The sequence below is a fragment of the Dermochelys coriacea genome, chromosome 7, assembly GCF_009764565.3.
Source record: "Dermochelys coriacea isolate rDerCor1 chromosome 7, rDerCor1.pri.v4, whole genome shotgun sequence".
NCBI classification, from domain to species: domain Eukaryota; kingdom Metazoa; phylum Chordata; order Testudines; family Dermochelyidae; genus Dermochelys; species Dermochelys coriacea.
This window is the reverse complement of record NC_050074.1, coordinates 31,888,364-31,900,620: the sequence shown is the minus strand read 5'-3', so window position 1 is coordinate 31,900,620 and position 12,257 is coordinate 31,888,364. Positions and strand designations below refer to the sequence as shown.

Here is a 12,257-nt window from a genome sequence, read left to right as displayed (position 1 = left end):
TCATTTTCCCTTCTCTGTGCCTCAGTTTCCCCACCTTTAAACAGGGATAATGATACTCCCCTCCTTTGTAAAGCACTTTGAGATCTGCTAATAAAAAGCACATTATTGTTTCTACTGTTTGAGCTAGAAGAACAGCTCAGCCTGCTGTTGTAATTGCAAGGGGCAGACACTAGGGGGCAGACAGGCTCACATGCACTGTTGCATGTATTTCCCCCCAATCTGTTGCATCTCACTGGACCAGCCCTGGGCTCCGAGGTTAAGTCATCACAAGACACTGTGCTGTGAAATGACTGTGTGTTTATTATAGGATCATGTTTGCTCCCCACTATTCAAAGACTTGTTTTCTCCAGTGCATAGGCTGAAACATATGCTTTGGGACAGATCCATCCCTGCTGTATTTCCAGTGGGGTCTGTAATCTTTATCCTCCTCTTGTGACAGGCAGGTGCAGAGCAGCCTCTGAGAGCAGCAGGGAGCATGTCATACCCCACTGGAGTCTGCATCTCCTGTTCTATGCCTCCTCCCTCTGCTATCTGCAGCCCCCCAGTAGTGGTCAGGTGTCCCGCGCCATCAGGACATGCCTCAGTGGTAGCAGTCAGTGCTGCTGTATATCAGCCAGATAACACAGTATAATGATATCCGTGTCGGTGCTGAGTTACATTAGCCCCTGGTCCCATTCCCTGTGCAGCAGCTGTGTGGTTGCTGGGCATTAAGAAGTGTATGGTTCAGAGTTTGTCCCTGGCTCCTTTCAAAGCAGCGGGGGAACAGGTTGCATTACAGAAAGCTAATGTCACCATGGAGATAAAGGGCATCGCTGTGCTCCTTGGCATGCTCAGAGCTTTGGTTAGCCCTGCGGGTGGGGGGTTCCTGCCTGCCCCTGAGAGCTTTGAATCAGCCCGCACATTCCTTTCCCAGTAGGTTTCTCTTGCAACCCTTCCCTGAAGCTGTGGTGCAGATTTAACTCCTTTCCCCCCTGAATCCTTGTGTGCAAAAACTTGCCCTATGTGTGGGTCTCAAGGGACAAGTTGTTACCTGTGAGAGTCGTGTGTAATTGGATGAAGGAATATTGGAAACTGAGCAGCTGCCACCCCCCACCCGAATGGATCCAGAAGGCATCTGGGGCCGAGTGCCGTCAGCAAGTCTCTCTGAGCAGAACTTTCTCCTGGTTCTGAAGGGGAATCTTCTCTTTGGTATCTTCGCCCCTCTTCATTTGGGACCTTTGATGAAAGGAGGGGGAAATACCAATGAAGCAGAGAGACAAAACAGGCATAAGTTATTTTCTAGCCAGTTTGAATACTAAAACGAGGCTCAGACATTAATCACCAGAGCTGAACTTCACTAGAGGAACAATACAAGGGCATTATACCACTCAAAACCCCTGTGGTCTAGTGGTTGGTTCTCTGGCTGGAGACTGAGTTCTAATCCCAACTCTGCTATTGACCTACTGTGACACTGGGCAAGTTCTGTTTCCCCCACTCCCCGCATTGTCCATTTAGAGCAGTGGTCCCCGAACTTTTCTTTGTTGCACCCTCTCTTACCCCTATCTGCGCACACACACCCTGAGCTGGGGAGCAGGGCTGCAGTTCTGAGGGGTGAGAGGAGACACGGAGAGGGGTAAGGGGGTCCCCAGCTGGGGGCAGGTCTGAGGTTAGGAACGGAGCCATGGACAGGGGCTGAGGCTGGGGGTGGGGCCAGGCAAGAGCTAGGAGCAGAGTTGGGCTGGGTAGCACTCCCTCCCTGCTCTCCCCTGGGAGCTGGCCCAGGCCCTGCCGCCCCCCCCCCCGAATGTTCCTCTGGTGCACCCCACATTTTGGACTGTCACAGATTTAGACTGTCTCATCTTCAGGACGAATCTATCTCACTGTGCATTTATACAGTGCCCAGCACAACAGGGGCCCCAATCTTGAATGGGGTCTGTGCAGCACCTGGTCTGACGGGGGCCTGGATAGCTATCTATCTTTCGACATACAAGCCCAATCTCTTTCCACTCACTGGAATCAGTCAGTGGATAGAGGATATCCGTAAGCCCTTTGTACAGCACCTAGCACAACAGGGTCCAGGGCCATGACTGGACACCTGCGTGCTACAGTCATACAAATAATAACTCTCTGCACAATTTGCCTGGCTGGCTGCGGGGCGGACAGGGCTGATCCCAAGCACCAGCTGAGTGTTTTGGCCTTTGGAGCCCAAGCCCTGTCTTGGCCGCAGGTGTCAGAGTCAGAAAGGAAGAGCGGGGAGACCTCCCATCAGACCAACCTGCTCTCCACCTCCTCCACAGTGTCTGGCAGTGGTTGGTTGAGAGTCTCCGGGAGGAAGGTGGCCGCAATGCCAGAGATGATTGGGGCAGCACCGTAGACGATTGGCGGCAGGAAGGAGAAGTATTCATCCAACATCTTGGCCAAGGGAGCCACAATACCTCCTACCCGGGCCATGGTGCTGCCAAAGCCCAGTCCAGTCTGCCTGGCGTTGCAGGGAAATAACCATCCAGAACAGGGAAGGATTAGCTCAGTACTGGGAATGCAGAACTGCTGGGTGGGAATGCTAAACAGTGACTCAGCAGGTTGTGCTACTCACCCTTCACAGCCAGTGCTGACCCCAGCATGGCACAAGTGGGCGCTGTGCTGCAGGGGGCAGGGTGGGGGCTCACTAGGGGTATACTCTCCCCTCTGTCAGTGCTGACTCCAATGCTACAGTGCCATGCTAGGGGGCGCTGTGCTGCAAGGAATGGGGTGCAGGGCTCAGTAAGGGTCAGCTGGAAATACAGCACCTTACCTTATTGGTGTGGGGTAGAGCTCGGTTGTGAATAGAAACACACAGTTGAAGGTAGCTGAAAGACATCCCTTCCCAATCACAGCCAGTGATGTGCGGACTATTTGCAGCTCTGCAAAGAGGGGACAAGGAGAATCTAGGGCTAGAACCCTGTTCCAAACTCTGAGCTCTCCCTTGCCTACCTTCCATTCTGCATCCCAGCACTTTAACCTTGGCAGCCTCTCTCCTCTGCCCTGTTTCACCTGGCATATCCCCAACCCTGCTCTTTCTTCCTCGGTCACTTCTCCAAGACCTGGCCTTTCCCCTCTCTCCCATGGGTAAGAATCTCCTCCATCTCTCATCTTGATTGTTTTATCCTCTTCTGCTCTGACCTCACTCGTGCCTATCTCAGGTCTATTCAGATAGATGGCTGTGTATGGAGATAGATAGGTGGTTAGGTATGTGGATGAGCTGATGGATGGATGGATAGATGGTTATGTATGTGGATGGATGGATGGATAGGTGGTTATGTATATGGATGGATGGATAAATAGGCCGTTATGAATATAGATGGATAGATAGGCGGTTATATATGTGGATGGATAGATAAAGAGAGAGAGATACATACTGAAGGAATCAATTACTCTTTGTTTTGAGTTACTTTAGACTCTGACATTTCTTGGCGGTTACACGCTAAGCATTGTTGTATGTGGACTGGACCAAACCCACCTCTGGGCACAAAGATGTTGGCAATGATGACAAGCCCAGCCAGGAAGAGGAAGGCTGAGAGCGTAACCCTGCGCCCAATGTAGGACATGGAGATGGTGACCAACACTTTGGCCGGGAAGTCGACAGCTCCAAAAATCAACTGGATCACGTAGATACTGACGCCAAAGTTCTGCAGGTCCATGGCCAGCCCATAATAGGAGAAACTGGTCGAGAACCTGCCGTTCACCATAGAGAGGGAGGCAAAGAGATGAGTGAGAGTCCTGTTGAGTGTGCAGCCCGGTGAGATTTAGCTCCAGGCCTAGTCACAATTTAAGCCCAATCTAGCTGGGACTTTAGCACTATCTAGGCCCTTGTGCCAGCCCTGTGAACAGCCACAAGCCCCCCCCCCCCAAGTTAGAGTTGGCCAGGGGAAATTTTAGTGTAACACTTGTGGGTGCTCTGGTTGGTGTGTGCAGTGATGTAACGGTGTGGGGGGGATTATTCAAAGCAGGGATGCCCAGGATTGAATGGACACACAAAGGGCCCTAAAATGTACCAGCTTTAGAGAGAAAACCCACAGACCTGATAAGAACCTGACAGACTGGAAGATAAGAGCTAGATAGATACATAAAGTAGACAGACAGACTGAATATGTGTAGGGATGGATTGAAGCATGGATGAATAACCCTTAGGCAGACAGATGTCCAAAATCTGTGGATTATCTATGCTTGGAAATGGATTAAGTATCGATTTGCAGGTGACACCATGATGGAAAAGGTTGCAAGCATTTTGAAGGGCTGGACTAGAATTCAAATCAATAGTGGATCTGCCAAACCTAATTTGGATCCAGATTTAGGATCAGGGACGAAGGGAAGGAGTGCTCTTACCACACAATTGAGAGGCAGCAGAATATCCGGCGTATGGCAGGCGTGCGTACCAGATCCGAGACAGTGTAGGATGACTTCACTGTTGACAGTTCCTTCTGCATTTTGGAATTTAGGATCTAGCAGGGAACAAAAGGGTCAGTCAGGAAGCACATGACAGCCCCATGGATTCAGCTGTGACAACACAGGACCTGCCAATGGCTCCTTGCTTTGGCCAATGGTAGCTAGTCATTCCCTACTGAGGCAAACTCTCATGGACCTCAGATTTCAATTCAACAGGACCTACTTGTGATTGGATATAGAGTCCACATGTATTGACCATACAGGCCTGATATTATTGATACTATTAGTAGTATTATAGTAGCACCAAGAGGCCACAACTAAGATCAGTGCTCAGTTATACAGCTCTTTCCCTCCCCCACCCAGCTATTTGAACCCTACCCCCCATTCACTCTGCCAGTGCCCCTCAATCCTGACCCACAGCCCCAGCTGCTATCCCAGCCCTGGGCCTCCTTTGAGCCCAGATTGCCAGTTGTGTGAAATGATGTGCTGGTTTTATAACATAGACAAATATCCACAGGGGACTAAGTTAATACCCTTTGGAGCAAGGGAGGAAGCCAGGGCTGGGCCAGCTCTCTGTTGAAATCAGGCTTTATTCAATCTCCTTTGCCCAGTGCTAGAAATCTGGTGAGACAGGCCCTAGTTCTGTGTCCTCTGATAGATTAAAAGTTAAATGGCCTGATCCTCAGCTGGTGTAAATGAATGACTCCAGTGGAGTTGTGTCCATTTAGACCACCTGAGGATCAAGGCCTTCATTAAAGACTCCATTGGGTCTCTTTACCTCTGTGGTAATCTTCTCCCCTTCTTCCCGTTTCCCATTCACTCTGGCAACCCTCTGAAGCACCTTCACTGCTCTGTCAGCTTTACCTGCCAGAACCAGCCAGCGAGCAGATTCTGCAAACCACCTGTTGAAAAAGGATAGTCAAATGTTTCTCTTGCAGAACCAAAGTCAGTGATAAGAAAAGGAGTACTTGTGGTACCTTAGAGACGAACAAATTTATTTGAGCATAAGCTTTCGTGAGCTACAGCTCAGTTCATGGGATGCATCCGATGAAGTGAGCTGTAGTTCACAAAAGCTTATGCTCAAATAAATTTGTTCATCTCTAAGGTGCCACAAGTCCTCCTTTTCTTTTTGCGGATACAGACTAACATGGCTGCTACTCTGAAAGGTCAGTGATGTGACCCACAACTTCGATGGGGTCCTCAAAGCAGGATCAGCTGAAGTAATGCAGCAAAAGATAATTATCTGTGTTACGGAGGGGGGAAATGAGGCACAGACAGGAGCAGGAACTTGCCCAAGGAGTCAGCAGCAGAGCCAGGAACAGAACCCAGGAGTTCTGTGCACCATCCTCTTGAAACCCAAATGCCTGACTCCTAGTTCCCTGCTGTAACTCCGCTTCTCTGAGAGCTGAGAATAGAACCCAGGAGTCCTGACTCCCAGCTCTAACCACTAGACACTGCCCCCCACCCTGTCTGCTAACAACCACAAGGAAAGAGGACAGTACTTGCGCCTAGAAGGAGAGCTCTCCAGAGACATGTACCAGGAATAGATGAGGAAGAAGAAGAAAGGCAAAGACACAGTCAGCTGGAGCCAGCGCCAGTCGGGGATGCCATACGCCAAGCCCGCCAGCAGGATCTGGCCCAGGGTATAGACGAATCCTGTGATGGCAATGGTGATGGTGCGGAACTGAGTGGGGATCCACTCCACAACTGCAAGAAAAGCAACCTTGTTTAACCTGCCCATGGGCAGTGACCAGGATACTGCTAGCCCTGACTCTCCTCGGACCCACTGGCACCACATGTTACTGCACCCTGCAGGGCTGCAAAAGAGAAGAGGCAGCAGACGGAATGTGCAAACAGCTCTGTACTTTGAGCTGAAATAGCCACGCTGGAGACAGCAACTCTTGCCCCTGCTACCTTCAGACCCCCAGTGGTAGCCAGGGATATTGCAGCCTCCAGAGATGCAGCTCCCCCAGTGGTAGCAGATGGTATTACACCCTGTGAGGCTGGAGCTGCTTCAGCCCATAGCCCAGTGGCAGCAGGTGGTACTGCACCCTGCAGGGCTGCTGCGGAGGTAGCAAGGAGAATGTGCAAACAGCCCAATACCCTGAGCTGAAATAGCCCATGGGAGCCTGCTTACATGCTCTGCACTTGCTCTCTCTGCTACCTGCAGGTCCCTGGGTCATGCAGGTGTACTGAGCCCCCAGGAGATCCCCAGTGCCAGCAGGTGGTATTGCACCTTTTAGTACATCAGTCACAGTATCAGTTGAGGTGAGACACTTGAGACCTAGCTGCTAAACAGGCAGGGCTTACTCAGGCAGGCGATGCTGAGCCCAAAGCCAGATAGCGCCATCCCACCCAGGAAGCGGAAGACACAGTAGGAGATGTAACTGGGGGAGAAGGCCGTGCAGGTTCCCATCACAGCCAGCTGCAGAAAGGACCAGATCAGCATTGCCTTGCGTCCAAACCTGTGGCAAAGGGAGACAGAGAAGGGAATAAGTAACAGGCATTGAGTTAACAGAGAAGGGAATAAGTAACAGGCATTGAGCTGGTCAGGGCTCAGCTGTGGGTCAAAAGGGCTATGATGTGATTGGAGAGGAGGTGATTCTTGGGCTGATAGAACCATTGGCTTCCAGCTGGCATGTCCATGGACGACTGACCATGAACCAGATGGGGACAATGTGGAGTGATGGTTGATGGATTTTAAGGCTAGATGGGAGCATTAGATTGTCCAGTCTGACTTTTGTATAACACAGATCATTGGGCTAATTCACTAGGACAGGGAGGTCACAACTGAAACTGGGGCTCCATTGCACCCGGTGCTGCACAGACACCCAGTGAGACCAGAGCTCCATTGTGCCAGGTGCTGCTCCACCCCTGACTGAGATCAGGGCCCCATTGTGCTGGACACTGCCCAGAGCTGAAATGAGTGACTGTCCCAGAGAGCTTGCCCCAAACAGACAGAGTACCAGAAAGAAAGGTGGGGCAGAGAGAGAGGGAGGGACTTGCCCCAGGTCACACAGCAGAGCAGGGAATAGAACGCAGGTTTCCTGAGTCCCTGCCCTGTGCTGCCCAGGTCAGCTTACCTGTCAGAGAGACCGCCAAGCACGAGTGCTCCCAGCAGCACCCCAGCCATGTAGATTGACTGAGCCATCTGCCGGAACTTCCGCAAGTTACACACCAGGTCCCACTGCAGGTGGGGGAAGGGAGACAGAGAGCAAGTCAGTAATTTCTGCAGAGGCCCCGTGGATGGTGGTCAAATCCTAAAGCACTGGAGCATTGCAACAAGTCACAGCCTGTGGGCTGTGAACTCGCAAAGTGTCCTCAGTGCCTGGTGTCCATGTACAACAATGGTTGCTGTAATTACACATGCTGTGATTGTGCAACACAGTCACTGGTGTCCTGTTCTCATTACCCTGGTGCAACTCCCCCTGGAATCACTGGGGCTGATTCTCACTCATGCTCAGGCCCCTCTGTGCCTCTCTGGCAACATAAAGGAGCCTTAAAGTGAGTGGGTGTGGCCCCCTTGGAATCCCCACTGAGCTGAATGCCTCCCTGGCTGGTGTGGAGCTGGAATAGGGGCTGATGCAGGGGGAGAATGGGCACGTGGCCAAAATGCACGGCACTCTCGCTATTCTCTTCCTCCCAGGGGCTGTGGGAAGCAGCACATATGTTGGAGCAGCCCAGGGGTTTTTGTACCTGACTGCCATCCCTGCCCTGACCATTCTCCCCTCCCAAAAAATGCACTGGTGATGCTGATTTTGCAAAAGCAATTACAGTAACAAACACCATGGTAATAGGCCTACGAGACGGGGTTTGTATGGTGATAGAGGATGGGTGTGTCTGGGGATAGATATTACAGATACATGGAATGTCTTTCACACTACTATATCACCTGTATAAATGCTGTCCGTTATCTGTATGGGCTAGGGTTGGAATTCCAAGTTCCTGGGTGAGAACAGGGTTAAACAAGTCTAGAGAAGCCTCAGCCCTTGGGGAAATTGCATAACCTGGTTTGAACTGGTTGACAAAGATGACCACACAGAGGACTGAGAAAGATCTGAAGCGATAATTCTCACCTGATCCAAGAACTGATATAATGCTGTGCCCAAAAGGCATGCGGAGGGTTTGAAGTACTGTGTTCCTACCCCATTTGGACGATGGGTGACTGCCAGATTAGACAGGCACGTGTATAAACTGTTGATTGTTTTCAAGGTATGGTTTTCTGTAATGCTTTGGTTCTGAATAAATCGTACTTTGCTTTTGGATGGCTGGCGGGGCCCTGGGTAAGCAGAGCTGCAGGTGTTGACTTCAAGTCAGGCCTGCAGGGATAATCACAGTGAGCTGCAAGAAGAATTGCAAGTTTGCTCTGGGGGGAGAGAGTTGTGGGATTCCATCCCAATAGAGGGGAGGACTGGAGGCTTGAGACCTTAGTGGGGGTGCCCTAGAGGAGGCCACGAAGGAGTCAGACATGCAGTTATCACAGGAATTGTGAGGGCATGTAGAGGGATGGATGGATAGATAGAGGGGTGCGTAAGAAAATGGATGGATAGACTAACAAATCAAAATCTCTGCAGATATGTTCTCGGCAGTTTTTGCCAAGAACCCCAGTCATTAGAGCAAAGCATTTGTGGGCATGTCAGCTGCCAGCAGGTAGCCTGAGAGAGCCCAGTGCCGTGTGGCCAGGCAGTGGCCTTTGTACTACCTTCAGAGTAATTTTGGACTGTGGAGTTTCTGTGGTGTTGATCAGTATCCCTGGGATTCATGGAAGTGCCCATTCTGGCCTCAAGTTGTTCTGCAGGCTGTGGTCCACCATAACCCCCAGCTCATTCCCAGCAGCATGATGGCTTAGCCAGTTAGTCCTCTTTCTGTAGCTGTACATTGGATTTTTCCTTCCTAAGTGCAGTACTTTGCACTTGCCTTTACTGAATTTCATTGTGTTGATTTCAGACTGTAACAAGCTGCCATGCTTCCCAGCTTCCAGAGACCCCACTGCCATTCCCAGAGTCTCTTCTCAGGCACTTTTATTTCTCTAGGCTTTGGGCAAACACAACACAAACAGTTCCTCAGCCCACCCTGGGCTACAGCTTCCAGCTAGGGTGACTGTATGTCCCAGTTTGACCATGACAGTCCCATTTTTCAGCTCTCTCCGGGCCGTCCCTACTTTTCCCCCAAAACTGGGCATTTGTCCCGGCTGCAAGGCAGAGCGGACGGTGGGGGCTGCTGTCCAGGGGGTCAACTGAAGGCAGCGCTGCCTGCCAGCAGGAGAGCAGAGAAATTTGCTGCTGGCGGGCAGTGCTGCCTTCCTCAGAGCTGACTCTCTGGGCAGCGTGGAGCTCGGTGGGTCAGTCCCAGCCCTGGGAGGCGCAGAGGTTGGGGGGTCAGCCCCAGTCCCACCGGAGGTGGCACAGAGTTCAGTGATTCCGTCTCAGCCCCAGGCGGCATAGGGAGGGCAGCTCTGGTGAGCCCTGTGCATGGAGGGATGGGGGAGCGGCTTGGGGAAGCTCTGGGCCATCCCGTTTTTACTTTAAGAAATATGGTCATCCTACTTCCAGGGGTTTTTCCCCTTTACCTTTCAGTGGTTCCGGCAGGAATCTTCCATGCTCTGTTCCCTGAGCACCACCTCCCAGGGCTTTCTCCTTGGAAGGCCTTTTTTCCCCAGCAGGTTTCCACTGCCTCCCCTCCCAGGGATCTCTTAGGAACTCCCTGGTTCTTGCAGCTCCCTGGCTCTGTCTCAGCAGGTCTCTCCCAGCAGGTTCCCACGGCCTCCCATCCACAGAACTTCCTGCTTCTGGTCTGTGTCCCTATTCCCAGGGAGCTAGCAGCAGCTCCCCATATCTACTCTCTCTACCCCCTTTCCTAACTGATGAGACCTGATGCACCCAGGTGTCCCCCCTCTAATCATGATACGCTGACCAAGCATAGGTGCATTGGCCCTGCTCCCTCTTAGAGAACCGATGTCACCCTGTGACATAGACATTTCTCCAACTTGTCAGGGTTCTTTTGAATTCTAATCCTGCCCTTCAAAGTGCTTGCAACCCCTCCCATCATGGTGTCACCTGCAAATTTGATAAACATACTCTCCACTGCATGATCCTAGTCACTAAATGAAAATGTTGAAAAGTAACAGACCCTGGGGGACCCCAATAGATACATCCTCCCAATTTGACAGTGAACCATTGATTACTATTCTGAGAATGGTCTTTCAGTCAGATATGCACCCCCCTTATAGTAGTTTCATCTAGACCACATTTCTCTAATTTGCATGTCATGTGGGACTGTGTCAAAAGCCTTGCTAAAATCAAGACCTATCACATATACTGCTTCCTCCCATCCACTAGCCAGTTACTCTGTCAAAGAAGGAAATTAGGTTGGTTTGGCATGATTTGTTCTTGACAAATCCATGTTGGCTATTACTTACAACCCTATTATTCTCTAGGTGCTTACAAACTGATTGTTAAATAATTTGTTCCAGTATCTTTCCAAGTATTGTAATGGGCCGACTGATCTATGATTCCCCAGGCCTTCTTTATTCCCCTTTTTAGAAATAGGTACATATGCCCTTCTCCAGTCCTCTGGGACCTCACCCATCCTCCTTGAGTTCTCAAGGATAAACACTAATGGTTTCAAGATTGTTGCAGGTAGTTCCTTAAGTATCCTAGGGTGAATTTCATCTGGCTGTGCCAACTTGAATACATCTAACTTGTCTAAATATTCTTTAGTTCTTACCCTATTCTGGTTTGTGTTCCTTCCCCCTGGTTCTTAATATTAAATCTGTTAAACATCTTGTCACAATTATCCTTTTCAGTGAAGACTGAAGCAAAATGTTTCAGAGTAGCAGCCATGCTAGTCTGCATTCGCAAAAAAGAAAAGGAGTACTTGTGGCATCTTAGAGACTAACAAATTTATTTGAGCATAAGCTTTCATGAGCTACAGCTCACTTCATCGGATGCATCCGGTGGAAAAGCAAAATGGGCATTAAACTCTTCAGTCTTCTTAATATCATCCATTAGCAGCTCTCCTTCCCTGCTAAGTAAAGAACCTACATTTTCCTTTGCTTTTCTCTTGCTCCTGATGTATTTATAGAATCTTCACTTATTGCCTTTTATATCCCTTGCTAGATGTAACTTGTTTTGTGCCTTAGCCTTTCTGATTTTGTCCCTTCATACTTGCACTATTCTTTTGTACTCATCCTTAGCCATTAGTCCATGTGTCCACTTTTTGTAGGTTTCCTTTTTGATTTTCAGGTCATTGAAGATCTCCTGATGGGCCATATTGGCCTCTTACCTTTCTTACTGTCTTTCCTGTGTATCAGGATGGTTTGCAGTTGTGCCTTTAATATTTTCTCTTTAAGAAATGGCCAGCCCTCCTGAACTCCTTTTTCCCTTAGATTTTCTTCCCCTGGGACCCCACCTACCAGTTCTCTGAGTTTGTTAAAATTGGCTTTTTTGGAGCCCATTGTCCTCATTCTGCTGCTCTCACTCCTTCCTTTCCTTAGAATCACTAAATCTCTCATTTCATGATCACTTTCGCTCAAATTGCCTTCCATCTTCAGATTCTCAACCACTAGTCAGAATCAAGTCTAAAATAGCTGATACCGCTCCCCCCCGCCATTTCCTCACCTTTTGAAACAAATTGTCTCCAACACATTCCAATAACTTATTGAAGATTTTGTGTTTTGCTGTATCTCTGTCCCCATACAAACCGCTGTGTCTCTCTGTCCCATACACATCCCTTTGTCTACCTAGTTATTTATGCGATCCTCCCCTCTCTGATCCCAGAGCACCTGAACATTAATGGCACCTGGTGCCCCCAACATGCCCATTCCACCTAGTCCCTAGCAGCGAAGTATGTCTCAC

At 49.9% G+C, this 12,257-nt stretch overlaps 1 protein-coding gene across 4 annotated transcripts in view; it reads right to left on the bottom strand.

Moving 5' to 3' along the window:
• Positions 1–282: 282 nt before the first annotated feature.
• The window catches only part of LOC119858973 (solute carrier family 22 member 6-A-like), a 29,422-nt gene continuing 17,447 nt past the window's right edge, over positions 283–12,257 (bottom strand). For all 4 annotated transcript variants that reach the window (XM_043519749.1, XM_043519750.1, XM_043519751.1 and 1 more), the window contains 9 exons: positions 7,485–7,588; positions 6,712–6,866; positions 5,940–6,108; positions 5,180–5,303; positions 4,342–4,457; positions 3,476–3,690; positions 2,771–2,879; positions 2,255–2,458; positions 283–1,215 (listed from right to left, as the gene is read on the bottom strand). In XM_043519749.1, the coding sequence (XP_043375684.1) occupies positions 1,131–1,215; positions 2,255–2,458; positions 2,771–2,879; positions 3,476–3,690; positions 4,342–4,457; positions 5,180–5,303; positions 5,940–6,108; positions 6,712–6,866; positions 7,485–7,588 (1,281 nt within the window). In that variant the 3' untranslated portion in view covers positions 283–1,130. The remainder of the gene's footprint in view (positions 1,216–2,254; positions 2,459–2,770; positions 2,880–3,475; positions 3,691–4,341; positions 4,458–5,179; positions 5,304–5,939; positions 6,109–6,711; positions 6,867–7,484; positions 7,589–12,257) is intronic.